This window comes from Drosophila serrata, unplaced genomic scaffold (assembly GCF_035046125.1).
Source record: "Drosophila serrata isolate PLE 108 unplaced genomic scaffold, ASM3504612v1 contig_295, whole genome shotgun sequence".
Lineage (NCBI taxonomy): Eukaryota > Metazoa > Arthropoda > Insecta > Diptera > Drosophilidae > Drosophila > Drosophila serrata.
Window position 1 is genome coordinate 1,193,476 of NW_028257193.1, and position 21,413 is coordinate 1,214,888.

Consider the following 21,413-nt stretch of genomic DNA (forward strand, 5'->3'; position numbering starts at 1 on the left):
TGCGGGACACTTTTTCAAGTTGGCCTTTTGGGGTGCTAGTCCTTCAGGATTAGGACTAAACTTTGTTAATTCGCTGAAATTTGGGAACAAGTAAGCAAATAACTGGGAAATTAGCCCAATAAAAAAGGTACCTTGGGTATGGCTAGAATTGAAAAGAAATTTAAGAACTCACCCCATTTCTAAAATACAGTAGGTATCAGCTATAATATCCAATTTATATTTCTTAAGTGTAAAAAACTAACAAATCTTTTGATTGAAAATATTGTCATAATGGTAAAAACTCTTTAGAATTTTTAGACCTTTATAGTTAGATATATTTTTGCAGCACAAATTACCTTATGGTGTGTCTGCCTGTAAGTAAAACAATACAACCGCCGGTAACTTTAAGCAGTTACTTTTATTTGCAATGAGTTTTACCTAAGTACACATAAGTATAAGTACTGAGAGGATTGCTGGCTAAGTGCGGCTTCGGCACATTTGGATTACAACTTTCGGCGAAGGGTCAACCCCAGATCCATGGGGTCACTCCTCCAGCTGCTATGTCCTCTTGAATGCGTTTACCTGACCGGTGGGCGTGGGCGTGGTCGGGGAGTCCACTGCCTCCACGGCATCGCCGTGCTTGAGCCAGTGCGGCGCCAGGCGCAGCATGAGTATGGCGCCCAATGGAGCTGTGAAGATAATCGCCAGAACCGAGATGATGAGCACATTGCTGGCCAGGGCCAGCTGATCGGCATTGGCCGTGGTAGCAGCTCGGGCCAGGTCCAAAGCCACCGGTCCGAGAGCAGCCTGAAGCGAAGAGAGAGAAAGTCGCTATGGTAAGATGGCTCATGTAAAGCGACGGCCACCGCTGCGTATGAGTGATATGGGCAAAGACCAGCTTAAGTACGGTTCGTGCTGTACAATTTTAATTAAATCAGTACAAAAAACATAGACGGGGGACAGTGAAATATGCGCCGCATATTAGAGAAAAGTTTAGCAGCCACACATGTGACCCTTGGCCACAGTGCTCTGTACTTTTTTTCTCCCAGGGCAGTAAGACAGGATGGCGAATAAGTAAGCCAGCGGAACATTTAAATTTCTGGCAACCACAGACGCACACCGGCACACTCGCCAGCCGCTCGCACACTCCTGGCCAGGCGACATAAACAAAATGTCCGTTTGCGGTTAAACTGCAAACAAAAGGGATGGCATGCCAACTGCAGCAGTGCCAGCTTCGGCGGCGATGACTCTGGCCAGGAGAACATGACCTGCAAATACGTGTATAACTTAAGCATGGGGAAACACCAGCACCAGCACCAGGACGGTAGCCAGGACGACAGCCAAGCCCGGCTGCCAGTGGCAAGAGAGTGAAGTGAAATGGCCGGCAATGAAATAAAGAGAAAAAAAATGCAACCAGGCCAGGAGACAAAGGATGGGAAATGGGAAATAGCAAGGGAAAATTGAGGGAGAGAGCAGACGGGACAACCGCAACAACATGACACGCGGAACGGGAAACTTACTTGGACAGTTGCTTTGGGAAAACCGGAAATTGTAATGTAGGCACGTTCCTTTCTCGACAGATTTCCGCCATATGTGGATAAATATGCAAAAGCCAAGCGAAACTGAAAATAAGAACAAGAAAGTGGTCATCTCGGGCTGCTGTTTTTTTTTCCTGCCCCTCGGTTTTTCCGTATTCAGTTGTGTGTGCAGGTAACATTTGCATTGCGGTGCCAGAACATTTTCATTTCGGTTTTGCCCCATCCCAGCCTCATCCACTCCCGGATTTCGTATTCGTTCTTTGTTACCATAGAGCGGGACTGGGTGGGGATCCGAGCCTTGGGGACCCGTGGCTTGGCGGAGTATTCCCGACACAAAACTGAATGGGAACCGAAAGAAATTAAATAAGTGCCCGGGCGAGCGCTGCACCACCTCCGGCTGCAGGCCCCGCCCCCGGCGGCCATTTTAATTACCAAACTTCCGACGAGGACCAACAAGGCCCCATAACCGATTACATGGCCCTCCAGCACGTTGAAATTAATTTCCTTGCCAATGAGGGCGAAGGAGACGGGCTTGAGGAACTTCCACAGGAGGTCCAGGCGCTTGGGCACACTTGCCTGCAAAGAGAAATCAATGGTTTGTTATTAGATCCGTGCGTTCTCGTCATGTATTCCTCAGGGTTCAGGGTTTACCCCCCCCCGCCCCAAAGGACCATTTAAATCAACTGGCCAGGACACAGCGCAAATGCTGCTCAGAAAGCCAATTCGCCAATCGGCTTTCGGTGCGGACCGGAGCGAAGCGTTGCCTTGGAAATCAAGTGCGCTCGTCTAGCATCTGGGTTAAAAGTTTAAGGTAAAAGGTAAACGGTAAATGGAGAGAGCCAAAGAAAAACACTTGGTCGAAACAAATCGAGGACCAGCAGCAGTCGACTCTGACATGGGACAAGGACGTGATGTCACAAATTACCTAGCAAAAATCCCGGGCATACAGGCGCTTTTTATAGCTGCAGCCGCTTCGAAGGAACAGACATAAAAAATGGTACTATTGCTAGTGAGGAGCATTTTTCTTGGCCCAAACTCAAAGCCAGAAAAACTCGGTAAAAGGGAGCGGGTGGGCTTAGTGCCCCAAAAACACTCAGAAGCGCCAAGGTGAAGGAAAATCCAACGCACTCCCGGCAGGCACAAAGTGCCGGCCGACTGAACCAGATCCAGATGCTGTTCACCGAAAGAAATAATTGTGATCCCTTTGAATTTGATTAAGTCAAATCAAGGTATAAACAGTATGGAGAAGAGCACGAATTGTTACAAAGACTTATAATATATTCTCGGAATTGATTCCTGAAATGTGAATTTAATCAAGTTATTTGTAACAGTGTTTGAATACTTACAATTTGCTGGGCCTGCAACTGCTGCGGTGTCAGCTTGTTCTCCTCCCGCCGCCATCCAATCCTTGCAATAAAGGCTGTCGTTACGCAACCCAGGGCGCCGGCTGACGTATAGCCAATGACGCGGCTGCCCATCACGGCGATGGTGCCTCCCAAGATGGTCAGGACGAAGCGCAGCCCATTTGCGTAGGTCTGCAAGGATGAGCACAAGACAGATATGAAGAGACTGAATGCCATAACAGGTGTAGGGAAACGAAAACGAAGAAAAAAAAACAACATCAACATCGCAAAAAGGGCAAAATCACTTTACAAAACTGTGATGGAAACTGGTTCGCTTTTTTATCCCGTATCCGTCCATTGTTTGTGTTTGGTGTGGTCAGGTTGCGTATACGCAACGTGGGCTGCAGTTTGTTCAAAAAATAGAGAAGTTGTCGGTCCTGCTCGGACTGCTTTTGTTTGCCTACCAACAAATTTTTTCCCCAGCTCAAAAATGTTTCCAAAATGACTTCTATCTACACCGATTTAGATCTGGTAAATCTGGCTTGCGACAATGTTTTTTCTACCGGGGTAATATTTTGAGATTTTTTAACTAACTGCAGGCCTGCAAGCCTGACAACCTGTCAGTTCTTGTGGCTGGTGTTGAGTTTCTGATTGAGATCTTTTAATTTTCCTTAGTTACCTGGCTGAACCGCAATTCATTGTTGTAATTCAATTTACGCTCTGCCGTCTGTCGATGGGGTTTTTTGAGTTTAGTTTAAGCTGAAGTTCACCATAAAATTGCATTAAATTGGTTTCGATTCTGCCTCGTTAGTTCACCACCGGTCGTCGTTATTAAATGGGAATAGTAAACTTCTTCGTCTCGGTAGGACTTTTAATTTTCCACTTTTCTAGCGATAAGTTCTCTTTTTCCGGCGCCTCGTTACAAAGTTTTCGCTCGAATATCTTATTGAAAAATACTGTCAGCGAGCCCCAGTGAAATAAGTGGCGAAGGTGACGGTGAATGCCAAATTACAAGAGACGCGTAATAATAATAAAATAAAGGCGGTTGCAATGACATGCGAAAAGAAGCCGAGGCCTGATGACAGCACCTCCCTCCTCCTACTCTCTTGATGCAGACAGGGAACTGTGAATAGCCCCAAGCTGTGGCTATGTGTGTGGATGCTACAAGGGGGTGGCTTTGGGGAGGCCAAGGGTGGTGGATGCAAGTGGCGCAACTTCAACGACGCTCAGCGTGAAATTTTTGTACAAACTGCAGCACTGCGTGGATGCGGATGTGGATGCCACTTGACGATGGCAAAGGCGAGCGCGACTTGCAGAAAACAAAAGTTATGAGAAGCCGATGTGTGTGAGGCGGGAGTAATGCCTGGTATATATGGTGGGTGGTAGATGGTATGGTGGGTGGCACAGCAGCGCATTCAGTGCACCACCCATGGCGTTTGATTATGCGCGCCATTAGCGGTGTAAGTTGCGGCAATGAGTTTTGTGGCTCTCGCTGCGGCTGCACTGCCTCAATGTCCCCGGCATCCTAGCATCCCAGCATCCTGGCATCCTGGCATCCTGGCATCCTGGCATCCCGGCGTCCCGGCATAACTTCACATAGATGCTGGCAGTAACTGTCGTCGCAAATGTCGCCAGCTCCGTCGTCGTTGTAGTCGTTCTGCATGTAAGTGTCTTTTTATGCAAAATGCACCCACACAAACAATCGCTTGGGCGGCATAGAGGGAAGGGGATTCTGACACTTGGCGAAAAAATGACATCTACATCTGGTAACTTGGATCCAACAATATTATTTTGCAATCTATGTTGCTATAAAAGTAAATATGAAATTGGGTATTCTTCTCACTAAACTAATTCATTAGAATATTTCAAAATCTCTTTCGAACCATTTTATAAATGAATCCTTAATGTATTCTCAATTTTAGGGGACATTTTTGCACTGTGCAGTCGTCTACATCGGCCTGTACATATGGCACAGAGCAACCGCCCCGCCTCTACCCTCCTGCCACTTGGGACTTGCGCGCGTTTTGCATCATTAAATGCGCTGATTGAGTGTCTAAGTGTTCACTGAATGTGCATTTTAAGTGCAGCTCCAGAGCTCCAGCTTCACGACGAGAACAAGAACGAGAACGAGGACGAGCTGCGTCTGGGTCCGCGCCTTTGTCTAGCCGGAATGCTTACCGCGTTGCGGGACGGCAAGTTCTGGAGCATAGTGCCATAGAGATAGCCAAAAACGAGTCCAATCCCGATGCCAATGGGTCCCTGCAGCACTTGTTGGGTGAGCGAGGCTGCAAGACAGTGAGAAATCAAAGGGATTGGGTTTGGGGTTTAGTCGAGTCTGCTTTCAAGGCACGACGGGTGGCACGCACTCGTGGAGAATATTACGCTGATTATCACGCCGAACATGAAGATGGCCACCACATCGTTGCATGTGGTCATGGCATAGATGAGCGTGTGGATGCCGCTATTGAGGCCCAGTCGATCCTCCTTCAGCTTAAGCATCACGGTGACAACCACATTCGGGGAGACGGCGGTGATGACCAGACTGTAATGTTAACATTGCACCAAGTCCTTACGGGAATATGTTATCCTTACTCACCCCAATGCGATGCCCCACAGCCAGGGCATGGATAGGGTGAGGTAGGCCAGTCCGGCAATGACTGCCACTTCGGCAATTGTGGGCAGCAGCGTCAGGCGGAGAATCATGAACCACAGTCGCTTGAAGGCGTCCCCGTCGAGTCCCAGACCAGCCAGCAGCATAATGTTGATCAGAGCCATTTCCCTGTTAATGTAAGAGAATTACCTTACCATAAAATTACCATGCGTTTCCATAAAACATTCCTTCTACTTACCTCAAAAACAATTCGAATCGCTGATAGCCTTCGAAATTGGCGAGGCCCAGATTGGTGTAGAGCACACCGAAGAAGAGCATGCCCAGCATGTCGGGCAGGTGGATGAAGGTCACCAGGATGCCGGAGACCTGGGCGCCCACGAAGAGGAATGCAATGCGCATGATGACTGTCTGCGGCTCCGAGAAGTCCGGCAGCAGGACCCAGGCCATGGCCCACAGTCCGAGGAATATGGCCAGCAGAGCCACATGCTCGGAAGTGTTTACCCAATGTTGAACCAAATAGCGCCACCTAAAATAAGCAGAAAAGAGTTGACCAACCGACTAGGAGATTGTAAATAAACTGAAAATTATTATGGCCAGAACGATTATATCAAGACTTTCGTGTGTCTAAGTTATGCACACATAATTGCCGCTAATTACCGAGCCCACTTGAAGGTATAAAAGAAACTTGAACAGAAGAAACTCAACCAGGAACTGGGCCAATGGACAACCACAAGGATCGGACTGAATCGATGCACCTCATTCTACGGGTCATGCAGCTATTCGGCCTCTGGCCATGGTCTCTGAGAGAAGGAGAACAGTGGACCATCTCGGGTTTCGTGAAGCGCAATTATCGATTCCTGCTACACCTGCCCATAACCTTCACCTTCATTGGACTCATGTGGCTGGAGGCCTTCATCTCCAGCAACCTGGAGCAGGCCGGCCAGGTGCTCTACATGTCCATCACGGAAATGGCGCTGGTAGTGAAGATCTTGAGCATATGGTACCACCGCACAGAGGCTTGGCAGCTGATGCAAGAGCTCAAACATGCGAAGGACTATGATCTTCGAGGGGAGGAAGAGTTGAACTTCTGGCGTAGGGAGCAGCGCTACTTTAAGTGGTTCTTCTACATCTACATACTGATCAGCCTGGGAGTGGTCTACAGTGGCTGCACTGGAGTGCTCTTCCTCGAGGACTACGAGCTGCCTTTTGCTTACTATGTGCCCTTTGAGTGGCGCAGTGAAAAGGGTTATTGGTTCGCCTATGGTTACGACATGGCGGGGATGACCCTTACCTGTATCTCCAACATAACCCTGGACACCCTTGGCTGCTATTTCCTGTTCCACCTATCCCTTTTGTACCGTCTGCTGGGACTGCGGTTGAGAGCTCTCAAGAATATTGAAGATGATGCTTCGTTTGGCTGCGAATTGCGAACCATCTTCAGGTTGCATCAAAGTGTCCGAAGGTCTCTTAATAACTATGAAGAATTTTTTGCTTATGATAACCTCTTTCAATCTTTATAGGCTAACTCTGACCTGCCAGAAAATCGTCTCGCCCTACATTCTTTCGCAGATCATCCTGAGTGCCTTGATCATCTGCTTCAGCGGATATCGTCTGCAGCATGTGGGAATCCGGGACAATCCTGGCCAATTCGTGGCCATGCTGCAGTTCCTCAGCGTGATGATCCTGCAGATCTATCTGCCATGCTATTATGGGAATGAAGTAACCGTCCATGCAAACCAGTTGACCAACGAGGTCTATCACACCAATTGGCTGCAATGTGGGACTCCGATTCGCAAACTGCTGAATGCCTACATGGAACACCTAAAGAGACCGGTAACCATTCGAGCCGGTAACTTCTTTGCCGTGGGATTACCCATTTTTGTCAAGGTTTCTGTTCTTTAATTCTTACTAAGATTTTTTATTTCAAAGTATCTTTTTTTATCGACAGACCATCAACAATGCCTACAGCTTCTTTGCCCTGCTACTGAATGTGTCAAAGTGAGACCAAGCGAGTTATTTTAATAAATTAATAAACTAAACAAAATAGCTTGAATATCTCGAATAATATTTGGAATATTTGTATATGTATAGCGTTTATTTGGCTTGTTAACCAAATAACCAAATAATCTCAATTTGGAAAACTTTTCTGTGTTTGATTTTATTAGGATACTAATAAACTTTGAAAGATTCAGTTATATATTGAGTGTCGATTATATTTTTATGCAATGTTTTATTAAGATTTGCATTATAAATAGAAATATATATGACATTTGACAATCATTGGCTTTTCGCCTTCGCATAACTACAAGAAGACCTAAAATATGTTTATTCTAGATATATTTAATCAATGTTTTCACATGCTAAATTGTTGGTAAAATTTAAAATTTTACAAATGTCATAACTAAGCCAACAATTTGGATTACGTTTCTATGCAAGTTTTTATTGGGTTAACAAATTTGCATACTTATTTTTTATATACAAAAACAAAAACCATTTCTCATAAAACAAAACGCACAGTAGAGTTTTTTTCCAGAAAAATTGTATGTATCCAATGTCTCAACTCTAATGATTTTCTACTAAAATTTAGTTGCCAAATTGAGCTCAAACTATACTCTTAAAAGGTACTACAGAATAAAAATGAAAACACCTTTTCAGGGAAATCTCAAATAAAAACCTGTTCACTGCTGCACAGGTTTCGATGCACTGACATGAAAATCTGTAAGTTTAACTTTGGTATGGGGTTACTTCCCCTGACATCTCATTTTTATATTGCGTGACTTACACATTTAAAGAGGGCCAGCAATTAACAGGATACTTACGTCAGCAAGCTAATTATTGTAATTGTTCCCACAAATTAATTGTATAAATATTTTGACTGATTACCGAAACCAATCAGGGACGGAAAAGCGCAAGAACTAAGCTCACAAAAAGAACCGGTTCCAGAAAACTTAAGGGAATTATTTAAATTTATTCTTTACTCTCCCGTTGCCAGTCATATTTCTTATAAAATATACGAACTAGAACGAAAAATATGAGTTCCACGGGGAAGAGGTTAAACAACACCGCCCTAGTTCAGCCTCAATGAGAGGAAAGTCCCCAAAGTGACCTACGAATACATTGGAATCACCAGAGGTTATATAAACAGGAAAACTCTAGGTATTTCCTTTGTAAAGTGAATTAAATTTGAGCTACTGAAATGGAGTTCACAGATCGTCTATCTGCTATCCGATTCCTGATTGCGGTCCAGCGTTGGACAGGACTCATTAAGTGGAAAACCGATACCGAAGGCGGACTTTTATCCTTGATTAAGCGCATTTATCCCTTTGTATTGCATCTGCCGCTGACTTTCACCTATATAGCCCTGATGTGGTACGAGGCCATAACCTCCGTGGACTTCGAGGAGGCCGGCCAGGTTCTGTACATGTCCATAACGGAGCTAGCTCTGGTTAGCCAAACTCTTGAACATTTGGTATCGTCGCAATGAGGCTGCTCACTTTTTAGAGGAACTCCAAAATGATCCAGCCTATAGTCTGCGAAATCCTAAGGAGATCCAGTTCTGGCAGCGAAACCAGAAGGATTTCCAACGCATATTTTACTGGTACATCGGAGGCAGTCTCTTTGTGGCGGTAATGGGATATGTCAGCGTTTTCCTCCAGGAGGAATACGAACTGCCCTTTGCCTATTATGTGCCCTTCGAGTGGCGCAATCAGGAGCGCTACATGTACGCCTGGGGTTACAACGTGGTGGCTATGACACTCTGCTGCCTGTCCAACATTCTGCTCGATACCCTCGGCTGCTACTTCATGTTCCAGATCGCCTCCCTCTTCCGCCTGATGAGCCTCCGGCTGCAGGACCTGCAAGATGCCCCCGAGGAGCAGGCCAAGCCGGAGCTGCGTCGACTCTTTCGGCTGCATGCCAGGGTTCGTCGACTGACGAGGCAGTGCGAGTTGCTGGTGTCCCCGTATGTCCTGTCCCAGGTAGTGTTTAGTGCCTTTATTATCTGCTTCAGTGCCTATCGGCTGGTGCACATGGGCTTCAAGCAGCGGCCAGGACTCTTCCTTACCACCGTTCAGTTTGTAGCCGTGATGATCGTTCAGATATTCCTGCCCTGCTATTACGGCAATGAACTAACTTTCCACGCCAACGCCCTGACCAATAGCGTCTTTGGCACCAACTGGCTGGAGTACTCCGTGGGCACTCGAAAGTTACTAAATTGCTACATGGAGTTCCTTAAGCGACCGGTTAAGGTGCGAGCTGGAGTCTTCTTTGAAATCGGATTACCCATTTTCGTAAAGGTAAAGGTTATTCTTGGGTTAAAATTTAACGAGATGGCAGAAAGCACTATAAAACTTAAATGCAAGCACTTGAAATGCTGCCTCACTTACTTATGTACATATTTTTGGCAGACTATCAACAATGCCTACAGTTTCTTCGCCCTGCTGCTGAAGATATCCAAGTAAAGAAAAGGATCTACCCGCTGAAGCAGCACAATGGAAACACCCACGGGTCGGATACGTAACGCTGTAACTCATACGCCGTGTGGTTGTAAACAACGAGAATAAACGCCTGCAGCCAGCAAGGCATTTCGCCAGCTATTAAAGTAAGTGTCGCAGCCAAAAAAAAGAGAAGAGCGAAATAAAAAAAGGGGAAATCAGGCTCGACTACTGACTAGACGTCGGGGGCTAGGGGACATAAGGACATGGGATTTGGCTGGGAGCAGGACCGTCGCTAACGGAAGCATGCGCGGCTGCCTAGTGCAGCAGCAACTTCCACAAGGACATTGTTGGCGCACAAAAGAAATACAAAATACAAAATACGAAATACAAAATACAACAAATACAAAACGAAAGGCGGCAAACGGATATGCGAAAAACGCGTGCAATGCAAGTGTGAATGGCGGCGCTGCTGCTGTCCCGCCGGAAGTGCATTCAAAGGGTTAAGCACAAATCCGCACAATGCCACCGAGCCGGAGTTCTGGCCACATGAGCTTTTCACTTACCACTTGGGTCCTTTGTACTCGTCGCCATGAACTCCGCCCGGAGTTGGCAAGCCGGAGCCGGAGCCGGAGCCAGAGCCGGAGCCCGCATTGTTGGCGGCAACATTTTGTGTTGTATTTGTTAAATTTAATGATGTCGGCGTTAAAATTATTGTTGCAGCGTTTTGTGTGGCATCTCCGCCGCCTGCATCCTCCGGTATCCTCTGTATATCTAATTTGGTATGCAGCGGAGTAGTGGGTAGGTTGTCGCCTTGCAACTGTGCAACTCCCTGCGGCACAGTGCCCGTGCTCCCGTTCCCGTTGCCAGTTCCTTGCGTCATCCTGTCACCTGGCGCCAGTACTCTGCTGTTGTATTGCTGCTGCTGCTGCTGCTGCTGTTGCAGCTGCCTCTGATTTGGCTGCTGTCTGCCGCGCTTAGCTGTAAGTGGCGAACAGATTTAAATGTCTTAATAGATATGTCAGAGTCAAGTTCACTGAGGAAAAGGTATTCGAATAATGCATACTTTTAGAGAGAAAGTAAGTCAAGAGATGTTGTTATACTAAGAGAGGAGTAGATTTGGGGTTTAGATTCTTAAAAGTCAAAATAACAAATCTAAGACCTTTAGCCAAAATATTCAATGAAAGCTAGAAGACACTGCAGTTTTCAAGATTATATTACAGATACAGAACGAAAGAACTCTGTTCTGCCTTTTTTGCTGTGCAGCAAAAATGGAAACAAAATGAGCAGCGTCTTCCCGGGGCTGAGATGGCTTATATCCCGGTTGCATTTAACCCATTCCTCTGCCACTTTTGCAGCTCATGCATAAAACGAAGGCCCGGCACAGCACAGCAGTTGGATCGTTTAAATGGCTAAGTGCAGCAGACACTCTTGCACACCCTGAACTCGAGGCACTGTCGACGCTGGCGAAATGAAGATTGCAACAAAGATTGACAACCGTTGATTGCACAGAACGGGCTCCGAGAGGTCGAAGAGGACGTGGCGAGGACACCGATGCCTGCCGGCAGGAAGATGTTTTCGCCTGGCCCAGGACGAGGTCCTCCAGACGACAGGTGCTCGTGCTCGTGCTCCGGCAGTCGCCTCCATAATTGGCTTCATTGTTGCCGCGACAACTTCACACTTTTGTCAGTGGAACGAGGCGGGGCGGTGGAAAAGTGCTAGATGCTAGGCAGTAGGAAATACATAAATATTTCCATTTATAATTAGCGCACTTAATGCCGGTTTGTTGCGAACCATGCCATTCCGGGCAATTGACGCCTCCACCTGGAGGGGCTAATTGGAGGGGAAGACTGCGATTTGCATATGAAGCGCCGTTCTAATAACGACAATCCACAATTCTCCTCGCAACCTGACGATTATTATGCAGAGTGGCCCGTGCAATCAACACTTGATTTTGATTCGATTGGATTGGGTTTTGGAATCTGGTGGTATGGTCTTAGGCCCTTTTTTTATTTTCCCAGCTGCCAGTCGTGTTTGTATTTGATTTTAGAAGACGACTATCTGCTTGTCATTTGTCACCAATCCGCTGCTCCAGCTACGTGTTAATTGTGCGCAAATATTTAGCACCAATTCTCGCCGCTGCGGCTCGAACTCTGGTCCCAGGTTGCTGCCTGTTTGCGTATCTGTCCATCGATCACGTGTCGATTGTGATTGCGATTCAGAGCGTCATGCGACTCTTTGACACACACACGCCCAAATTGATTGGCGATGCTAATTGTTTGGCTTTGTCACAACCCAAGGAGCTCTCGCACCGAGTGCGTAATCTAGTCTAAAAATATCTAGATTACATTCTTATAAATGTTGTTATTAGATTGTGAAACAAATTATATTTCCCTTCTAATTATACGATTTTGTTATAGGTAATTGATACAAAAAATGCAACTTTACTTATCATGGTGCACTTATTGTTACTGCAAATAGATTCGTTTTTGACTTGGGTGGTAACAATTTATTAAATTATTTTTATGATGTTATTTGTTAAACAATTTTACTCAATCAATTAATCTGGTTTGGTTCAGATAATGTTATAAATTCTATCAAAATAAAGCAGGAGCGAAATATAGCACTATGAATAGTCGTTTTAAATAACAAATTAATTATATTTATAAGCTTTAATTTCTGTACATATCCGAAGGATATCAAGGCTCAATTATCCTGTTTCTGAAATATTCCGGAAGTAAGAATGTTAAGAAGAAATTAAGAAAGCTTCGAAAACTTATTATACCATTGTAGTTAGCCAAAGATTCATAGGTCCGAATGTGCAATTGATCATAACTAAGTCAAAAACGCATTAATTTCATTTCGGAAATCGCTCCTATGTTAATTTTTGTTAGGTTAATAAATCTGCGTACCCAGTTTAACATTTTAGAAAATTCAATTTTTTGCCCATTTTTGACAATTTTAATGATGTAACCCCTTATAAAATGTTCGATTTTCGGATAAATGTCAACATTTTTTTTTTTGTACCAAACATTTCCAGATCGATTCCGCTGTTAATTCTGATCAAGAGTATATATGTTTTATAGGATCGGAAATGACTCCTTCACTGCGTTTTAAGCTTCAGAATGAAATTCTTGTTCCTTCAAGGGTAATCTTTAATTAAAAGTTTCTATTAACAAACACATTCGCACATTGATTGATTATTATATGTGACCTTCTCAGACATTAAAATATAAAAATAATAAAACTACAGCTGATTTGTGTATACGTATTCTCCGTCTGAGAGAGATAAGGCAAAAAAAGCTATTGAAAAAGCCGGCAATCAAAATATTTACATACACAGAAAAGCTGTGTCTCTCCCAAAAGTACACATTTATTTACATTTTAATTGCAATGAAAATAAAAAATAATCAACTCTGTTAAAGGTAAGTGAATGTGAAATGTTGAACGTATAACTTTTTAAAACAGTAACTTAATTTGTAAGTTCTAAAGCACTAATGAAATTGCATTTCCTAACAACTAAAGTTGGGGAAGTTTAATGCGTCAACCGGAGCTAGTGATGCTTACTTGGATAAGTGATGAATAAATTGTTTTGTGACAGTCACAGCACTTGTAAATCTCAACAATATTCACTGGAGTTACATATTCCATTCAGAGATTATATTCTGTAGGAATCGTTCCATTTGCGACCTACCACACCGAACCGCACAAATTTAATACCGAACTAATCGCATTCGCTGGCCGCTGCCTACTGAGATCCCAACGCTCCCGGTACTTTCCACGGAAAGCTCCCATCTCTATATATATTTTATCTTATGCTAATAAAAAACATACATCTAGCAGACGGCCGGAGAATCTCTCGTGGGCACGCGAGCGAAACACATAAAATATTTGTTTAATAATTTAAAATTAGCAGGCACATTGGAGAGGCGAGAGCCAAGTGAGAGCTAATATGAGGCGTTGGGAAATGATTGGATTATTAGCAACAATTGGCACTGAAAATCATACGCGTTCGAGGTGTTAATCCAAAGAGCTGTCAGAGACCGATCAAGATATTAGCAATAAATATCTACTTCTAAGAGCTAACTGTTGGTGTTTTAATATTAGATACTCAGAGAAGTATGGGAATTTCCAAAGGCCGTTTGTTTTATTGCATATAATCATTTAATATAATCATCATTTTTTGGCTAAAAGAATTTAGAAAAGCTTGTATATTGATTCCTTTATTTCTTCGGAATATGGGCATTTGTGTAATTAGATGTTTTTCAAAGAATCCCTGGGTTCCAGCAATAGTTGGAGTAACGCAGACCTCGGGGCTCTCCAACATAAACACTTGTTTTGGCCCGCGGCGCAATTATGATTACGAGCATTTGCTTATCAATTAATTAGCCATAACCAACAAGAAACTTATGTACGCCCGGCAAATATTTGCCATTTCAGCGGGGGCCAAACTCTCGGTTCGCCTCGGTTCGATGCGGTTCAGTTGAGATGAATTCATTATGGCTCCCAGCTTATTGAATATTTACAAGTTCAATGCGAAGTTCGCGTTTGAACTACAACAAATATTTAAGTTTTGCTAATTAATTTAAAATATCTCCCCGCCGTAGGAAACTTGCTAGGAAAATGGGGGGCTCAGAATGGGGATGGGAAAATGGGTGGGCTGGAATGATAAGCGAAGTGAGATTTCTTCGGCTGCATCTCCACATTTTTGAATTATGTGCCTCATTTAAAAGTTTTTGCGGCACTCACTTTTTATTTTATTATTTTTTTTTTTGTCAGCTCCCGCCGCTGCAATGAAAAAAATGTGCATAAATTGTGCAAAGGTGTCGGCAGAGATAGCGCTCCACAGCGAGTATTGTAAGAAGGCGCTTTCACGGAGGTGGCTTCTCCGGTGTCCTCCACTCCACACTCCATTCCACTTCACTCCACTCCACTCCTGTTCTCTGTGATATTTCATATTTCATATTCATGCGCTGCACTCAGCGGAACAGCGTTGAGCCAACTTGAACTGCAAGTTGGCCAGGTCATTAAGGCTTCTTTGGTGCTGCTGCCGCCATTGCGACCTGCAGCTCGCCCCATTGATTATTACCTTTGGCAGTTGTCCCCTTCCTCCTCCTGTTCCAGCTGCTGTTCCTGCTCCTCCTGCTCCTCCTGCCTCTCCTTTGGCCTTGGCTCCGCCCCCTATCGCTGCTGGCACTTTTTGGCATTTTATCTTGTCATATTTTCTGCAACTTTCAAGTGACCAGGCACGAAAATAATGCAAAAGTTTTTTCCCAGCCAGCAAGCCTTGCTCCTTCAGCTCCTTGGATGGCCAGAGACTCGCTTTTCAATTGCTGCAGAAGTTTCCACACAAATTATAGGACTGGTACTGGGCACAAAAAACGGAGGATCTCCCACGCAGTGCGATAAAAAATAAGTAACATGGATACCCGAGTAAAGATCCTGGCTGCAGCTGGACAAAAGTTTTTGTCACTCGGTTGTCATGTGAGGAGAAGGAGCCGGGCAATGAGTTGCGTACGGGTGCGAATCCGAGGTGTTAATTGGAATCGAGGCAAAGACTGCTCCGGACGAGGCCGTCGCAAAAACTAAACAACTTCGAGGCTCTGGCAGTCTGAGAGACAGCCAAGACATTTGCCATTTTCATGGGAAACTTCTTTAGGGTTCTCCAATGGAGAATTTATTGTACTTCTCAAAGTTGAAAAAGTTTTTCCCTGTCACTTAACATTTAGATTGTTATTACAGCGTTGAACTACTGCAAAAAGTGCCATAAATTGGTTTTATTTGAATGCACTTCCAAGGAGGTGTGTACTGTCGGCTCGTGTGTGTATTTTCAGTGATTTATATCTGTTCTTCAACTATTCATTATTTACAGGGCGAACGTCAGTTGCTTTTTCAATATGTTTAAACGCTAAATTGCACACGGTGATGACTTGCTGTGCTCCCTCCTTTTATTTACTTATTTTTTAAATACGTATGAATATATTTTTTTATTGCTACCAAAGAGTTTGAAGCTCTCTCTGTGCCTGTCTGGGTCTGAGAGCTGAGTCTCTGTCTGTGTCTGCAGCGAATATCAATTCACTTTTCCCATACCTAACATACATTTATTTTATTTATGTTTACTTAAGCGTGCCCCGCTTTTCGCATCCTTCTCGTGTGTGCTCGCCAGGATTGTGCTGCAAGTTGCAACTTTCCTGTTAACCAGTGCGTATCACTGAATTCAAAAAAATAATTTCTTTCCGCGCAAAGTGGGTAAACTGCTCGCTGGCTGGCTGTCTAAGATTGCATTCCGTTGTCACGCACTTCCTGCTCAGAGACGAACTCACGCCCCAACGATTCACGTCTAATTTAGTGCTCATACATCGCAAATCAGGGAAAACTGGCAATCTCTTTGGGCCCCCGGGCTCCAGGCTCCTGTCTCCTATCTCCGGGGGCCGTGCAGATGGAAAAAGACGAAAGCAGGTCAGCGTGCATTCATCGCTTGGCAAATAAAACGACAAATTGAAAATGGCAAAGAACATGAAAAGCCATATAAACAAACGACGGTCAAAGGCGGAGTGCAGTGCTCCGATTAAGCGCAGTTTTAGTAATTAGCTGCAGAGCAAGTGCAAGTGCGACATCCTTCAGAGTTGAGTTTGGCAGCAGTCAAAGGACCTGTCGTCGTCGTTCTGCGAAATGCTGTTGGGCAAAACGCATCAGCGTCAATGCAAATGGCGTTGGAGAGTGTCTGTGTGTGTGTGCAAGTGCAAGTTTAAATTTTCCCATTCATTTGGCAATCATTATGCTGACTCACGGCGGCGCTGGCATTTATAAATGTCACCCGCTGCGTATACGTAATGAACTGACTTGAGCACGGCTCTATGGGCACATGGGGCGAATGCGCAATGCGAATGCAACCATTGCTGATGGTGCTACTGCTTCTATGGCACACACGCCCTGCATTTTTTCAATAGACGAGAATGCTTGTGTGCCAAACGTATATCATGTTGGCTTTAGTTAACAGAAATGTCGCTGCCTCTCCTACGTAGCAGAAGCGACACATGAAAAGTGGTCGGTGGCAGTGGAGTGAAGGGTGAGCATCCATTCAAGGTTGAGCTTGAGAAATCGCCCGAGATGCTGCATTTAAATGGAATTTATTTAATATAAACGAGCCGCTGCAGCCTGCAGCGGGAGTGCACAAATATTTAAATATGACTTCCAGAAAGCAAAAATAGGAGTTGCAGTCGGAGTTGGGAATCACTGAGGGCAAAACTCGAGTGCAAAGCGAAATGAATGCAGAGGAAATGAGCCCGGGGCTAATGCATATTCATGGAAACATACTTTGCCGAAAGCTCCGGGCATTTGGCATTTATGTTAGTTGTCTGATTGTGGGCATTTGGTTGCAACTAAAAACGGCTCATTATTCGTGTGAAAATTCCATGGCGGCCATAGCCCAGAGGCGAATCCTACTAGGCAGTCAAAACTTCATGAATGCAACGCAGAAATCCATATTTAAACACATGCTAAACATTTGCAACTTCGGTGAGTTCAACAATAATAACCGCGGAAAAAAAGAGCTCTCCATGGACCACCTGGCAAAACAGACTCACGAACTCGATTCAAGCGTAACTAATAAGCCTGATAGAAAGGATCTGTACTCAAACTTGATCCAAAGTTGAATAATTTTAGCAGCAACTGGAAATACGGCCACGCCAATCTCAGACCCACCAGTCCCCGTCTTCATGGCGTATACGTAATATTGAAATATGAGAAAATATTACGTATACGCCCTGTTATCTGTCCTTCGTTGTGCTGCTCACTCAAAAGCCAAATGCCTCAATCAGATCATACCAGCTCAGACGAGAGACAGACAACAGGGAAACAAAGCTTTGAATATAATAACTATGAATATATCCTCGAATACATATATTAAGTATGCACTTCACAGCCACTTCGCTTTGGCCGACCCACAAAGCGCTGCTGACTGTCTGTGCCACCGGATGTCTCTCTCCAGGCTTTCACATTCACATTTCTCCTCATCCTTCTGTGTCCCCGTGCCTGTTTGCAGGATGTGTGCGTCACAGGATGGAGGAGGAAAATAGAAAGAATTTCCGGAACAAATCTCTGCGCTTCACCATGACGACAACGGACAATTAGACTTTCCACTTACCTTCCGAGGCTCCTGACATTGGGATCGGGGTGGTTCCAGGGTGGGAGCGAGGTGGGGGCTGGGGCCGCCCGCCCAGCAGGTGCTCCTTCTCGGGCTCCAGGATGCTGGCGGTCACCGTTTCGCTGGCTCGCCGCAGTAGCTGCAGCGGTGTGTGATTGGCATCCCGGTCCCGTGCCCGCTCCAGGTTTAGGTCCAGGTCGGCCTGATCTGGATTCTGGAAGGACTCGTCGAAGGGATTGCTGCTGCGAAAGGCCTGTAAGGGAGGGCCCTCGCTGCCGGCCACCACGTCCAGGATATCTGTGGAAAGGGATGCTCGTTAGTTATCCAATCAGCCTTGGCGCTAATTTGCTGAACTCCAAGTTCTTCACTTTGCACAGCGTGAATTAACTTTAAGTTTTCTTTACACAAATTCTCTTTCTTATCTTTGAAGTAACTTAGTAACTTTGAATTGCTAACTAGGAAAATTATGAGAGAGTAAAGAGACCAAAAACAATCTGTGATTATACTTTATTTATTTTATTTTCTTCTGCTATGTTCCTTTAAGATTTAAAGAAGTGATTGATATAATTTTATTATTTATTAGCAAACAGCAAATGAAATATTTAAATTCATCCGAGATGCAATATTGTGATTCAGAGCTTAAGTAGAAACTCAAAAGGAAAGCAGTCAGCAAACGTTAAGATTACTTTTATAGATAAACGACTTTGCTTTAAATATTTTAATGCTTATATTTCAGTCTCGAAATAAGGAAAAACTTGAGAATGTCAATCAACTCACTAAATGCCATAAAATAGCCATATTGCAGTTTATATTTGTTTTATTATTTTCATTTCGTTGGAAAAATTCATTTCATTTTGCAACCCAATATGTATATAAATCATATTTTTTGTGGAATCTTTCCGTATTTGCTGGTATGCGCACACGATTTTTATTTATTGGCACTTCAGCAGAAAGTGGCATTTAATTGATTAACCATAAACTCGTAAATTAGCGGCTAATGTGTGAATTGAAAACTGCTAATACCGTGACTATTAGAGCCCCCCCAAAAAATTAAGCTTACCCAAGTCGGCGCTCATGTCGAAAGAGCGAAGCAAAACAATTCTGACTGCCAATAGACGGTGATAAAGAGCGGCGACAAAGAGCGATTGGTGACGCAACTTGTGACGATGACGTAGCTGCCCGTTCTTGAGTCAAATTGATGGACAAAGAAGAGAAACGCCACAGTTCAAAACAAAAGAGAAAAATATACTTGGCTATCGACCACACGAATCGAGGAACTATAGCGAATGGAAAACACGCGTCGTGGCCGCCGGAAAGACAAGGAATCAGAGTTCTAGTGGCTCCCAGTCTTGTCCCAGAACTTGGACGGTGCTTCTTTTTATCGCAATGCATGCACTGACAAATATTTACCCCAAGCATTAATTAGAAAAGCAATTTAAACAATCGCCGGCCATCGGAGAGCCAGCGAGCGCTCTTCGATTAAAACTAATTGGCAAACAAACAAGTGGCGCAAAGCAAACCGAATGCGGTGCCTCTCCCTTCGCAGCAGAAAACTTAACAACAAGAGAGATTATATATACTTATGCGAATCGGGGAAGAGAGCCCAGAGAGAGCATTGTATATATATATGTATGGGAACTTGGCGTCGCAAAAGTCGATTTAACTTCGATTCAATATTCCCACACTTCACTGAAGCAGGCCAATTAGCTGATAAATATATATGAAATATGCTCGTAATTTATCAGAATGTGATAAGGAAGTGAATGAATGGTTCGATTATTATTAGCCATCTATTCATAGCTCATTGTTTGTGTGCAAAGAGGAGAAGGGAAGGACGGAAGGCTATGTGTTTTTACTTCTCGATCCACGACCTACATTAATTTCTGTGTAATGTACGAGGGAATGTCGAGTGCTTGTAGGATAAATTAATAATGTTTAGTTGTTTAATGATATTATATATGTTTTAATGTTATTAAATTAATTTCACTAAAACCTACATATTTTTTGTGTTTGAAACAAGAAGAGTAACTAACTTCGGAAAGCCAAAGTGGGTATTCCGTTGCAATAAGCCATAGAATCATATATTAAATCAATATTAAATCTATATATTTTGACATGGTAATTTTTGGGGTAAATCACAGTTTTTGAAATAGCATAACTAAGCCAAAAATGCATAAATTTCAATTGGGTTTCGATGCTAGTTTTTAGAGGGTTAACAAATCTGCATACCTATTTTCGAAATATAAAAAAATTAAATTTTTGATCAAATTTTGACAATTTTTTTTTTCAACCGGACTTGCCCAGATCGATTCTCCTCTTGATTCTTACCAAGAATATATAATATAATATATGTGGTCGGAAACGACTCCTTCACTTCATTTTAAGCTTCTGACTAAAATTATAATACCAAAAGTCAGGGTCAGTTTTGAAACTGATATTTGAAATCAATAATGTATACTTAAGTAAGGCTTTTCACTTTGAGTCCACTTTTGTAGGTATCATAAATACAAATTCTTCAACTTTAATTATTAAATGCAGGGCTGATCCCTCCAAGAGCATATATAAACATGATATAATTGAAATGGAAATGACTTACCGCAGTAGAGAATATCCGATTATCCCTTTCCCTCATTGCTCATTGGTTCCTCCACTTTTCATGGCATGATCGACGTGGGCTGCTTCCTGGTTATCCAGATATATTGCGTTGATCAGGAGACATTTTTGGGTCAAGGGGCATCACTACCACTTCCACTATCACTGGAGATGTTAACACTTGGGAGGCCGCGGACAGACTAAGGCGCGAGCGCCGGCTTGTGCCTGTATTTATACTCTCCGAGTGAAGAGAATAACAGAGAAAGTGAGGCGAGAGCACAACAGAGAAAGAGGCACCTGCATAGGCAGAGAGGGTAAGAGATCTATAGAAATACACAGAGCAAGAGAGAGAGAGGGAGAGGGACATCCATTTAATGATTATTTCTCCTGCAGCTATATGATATAGTCGTTCGATCTAGCCAGTTCCGACTTATAAACTAATGAGAGTACATACAATATAATCTCATTTAGATAGCTTTGAAAATAAGAGACTGTTTGGGTCAGATGATTATAATTCGGAAAACTGATCTATGCAAGTTTTTAGTAGAATAACACAGCTGCATACTCAGTTTTCAAATTTAAAAAAATCTAATTTTTTGTCAAATTTTCGCAATTTTAATGATAACCCCTAATAAAATTTTCAATTTTTCAAATTTCAAAATTTGGTTTTCGTACCGGACTTGACCAGATCGATTCTCCTGTTGATTCTGATCAAGAATTTATAGGGTCGGAAATGACTCCTTCTCTGCGTTTCAAGCTTCTGACTACCCT

General features: G+C 43.7%; 3 protein-coding genes and 2 long non-coding RNA genes across 10 annotated transcripts; 2 read left to right on the forward strand and 3 right to left on the reverse strand.

Moving 5' to 3' along the window:
• Positions 1–378: 378 nt before the first annotated feature.
• Positions 379–20,846, reverse strand: Nha2 (Na[+]/H[+] hydrogen antiporter 2). 6 transcript variants are annotated; one of them, XM_086837016.1, is made up of 12 exons: positions 19,461–19,599; positions 19,111–19,234; positions 18,051–18,347; positions 10,471–10,885; positions 5,710–5,997; positions 5,457–5,639; positions 5,227–5,402; positions 5,039–5,145; positions 2,864–3,052; positions 1,950–2,093; positions 1,500–1,601; positions 379–786 (listed from the first exon to the last, which is right to left on the reverse strand). In XM_086837016.1, the coding sequence occupies exons 1-12, from the start codon at positions 19,467–19,469 to the stop codon at positions 538–540; spliced, it is 2,283 nt and encodes a 760-aa protein (XP_086693142.1). In that variant the 5' UTR covers positions 19,470–19,599; the 3' UTR covers positions 379–537. The 6 variants fall into 6 exon arrangements, with proteins under 6 accessions (XP_086693142.1, XP_086693144.1, XP_020816384.2 ...); XM_086837018.1 differs by lacking the exons at positions 19,111–19,234; positions 19,461–19,599 and adding an exon at positions 20,647–20,846; XM_020960725.2 differs by lacking the exon at positions 19,461–19,599 and having other exon boundaries at positions 19,111–19,433.
• Positions 4,632–4,882, reverse strand: LOC147643052 (uncharacterized). The gene is made up of 2 exons (XR_015272627.1): positions 4,744–4,882; positions 4,632–4,666 (listed from the first exon to the last, which is right to left on the reverse strand). It is a non-coding gene; the product is annotated as an uncharacterized LOC147643052 (long non-coding RNA).
• Or94a (Odorant receptor 94a) lies at positions 6,181–7,557 on the forward strand. Its single transcript, XM_020960753.2, has 3 exons — positions 6,181–6,933; positions 6,992–7,358; positions 7,420–7,557. Exons 1-3 carry the CDS (start codon positions 6,191–6,193, stop codon positions 7,471–7,473), a joined length of 1,164 nt encoding a protein of 387 aa, XP_020816412.2. The 5' UTR covers positions 6,181–6,190; the 3' UTR covers positions 7,474–7,557.
• On the forward strand, positions 8,654–10,094 carry Or94b (Odorant receptor 94b). Its single transcript, XM_086837021.1, is given in 2 exon segments — positions 8,654–8,922; positions 8,924–10,094. Coding segments are annotated over 2 exon segments (1,263 nt in total). The 5' UTR covers positions 8,654–8,667; the 3' UTR covers positions 9,932–10,094.
• LOC147643053 (uncharacterized) lies at positions 14,610–15,671 on the reverse strand. Its single transcript, XR_015272628.1, has 2 exons — positions 14,994–15,671; positions 14,610–14,912 (listed from the first exon to the last, which is right to left on the reverse strand). It is a non-coding gene; the product is annotated as an uncharacterized LOC147643053 (long non-coding RNA).
• Positions 20,847–21,413: the final 567 nt, after the last annotated feature.

Bases quoted from the DNA above. Each gene is read 5' to 3' on its own strand.
- Or94a (XM_020960753.2), top strand. From the start codon at position 6,191: ATGGACAACCACAAGGATCGGACTGAATCGATGCACCTCATTCTACGG. The intron at 6,934-6,991 runs GTCTCTTAATAA...CAATCTTTATAG, and splicing joins TTGCATCAAAGTGTCCGAAG to GCTAACTCTGACCTGCCAGA. The intron at 7,359-7,419 runs GTTTCTGTTCTT...TTTTATCGACAG, and splicing joins GATTACCCATTTTTGTCAAG to ACCATCAACAATGCCTACAG.
- Nha2 (XM_086837016.1), bottom strand. The intron at 18,348-19,110 runs GTAAGCTTAATT...CCCTTTCCACAG, and splicing joins CGACATGAGCGCCGACTTGG to ATATCCTGGACGTGGTGGCC. The intron at 5,640-5,709 runs GTAAGTAGAAGG...TTACATTAACAG, and splicing joins CGATTCGAATTGTTTTTGAG to GGAAATGGCTCTGATCAACA.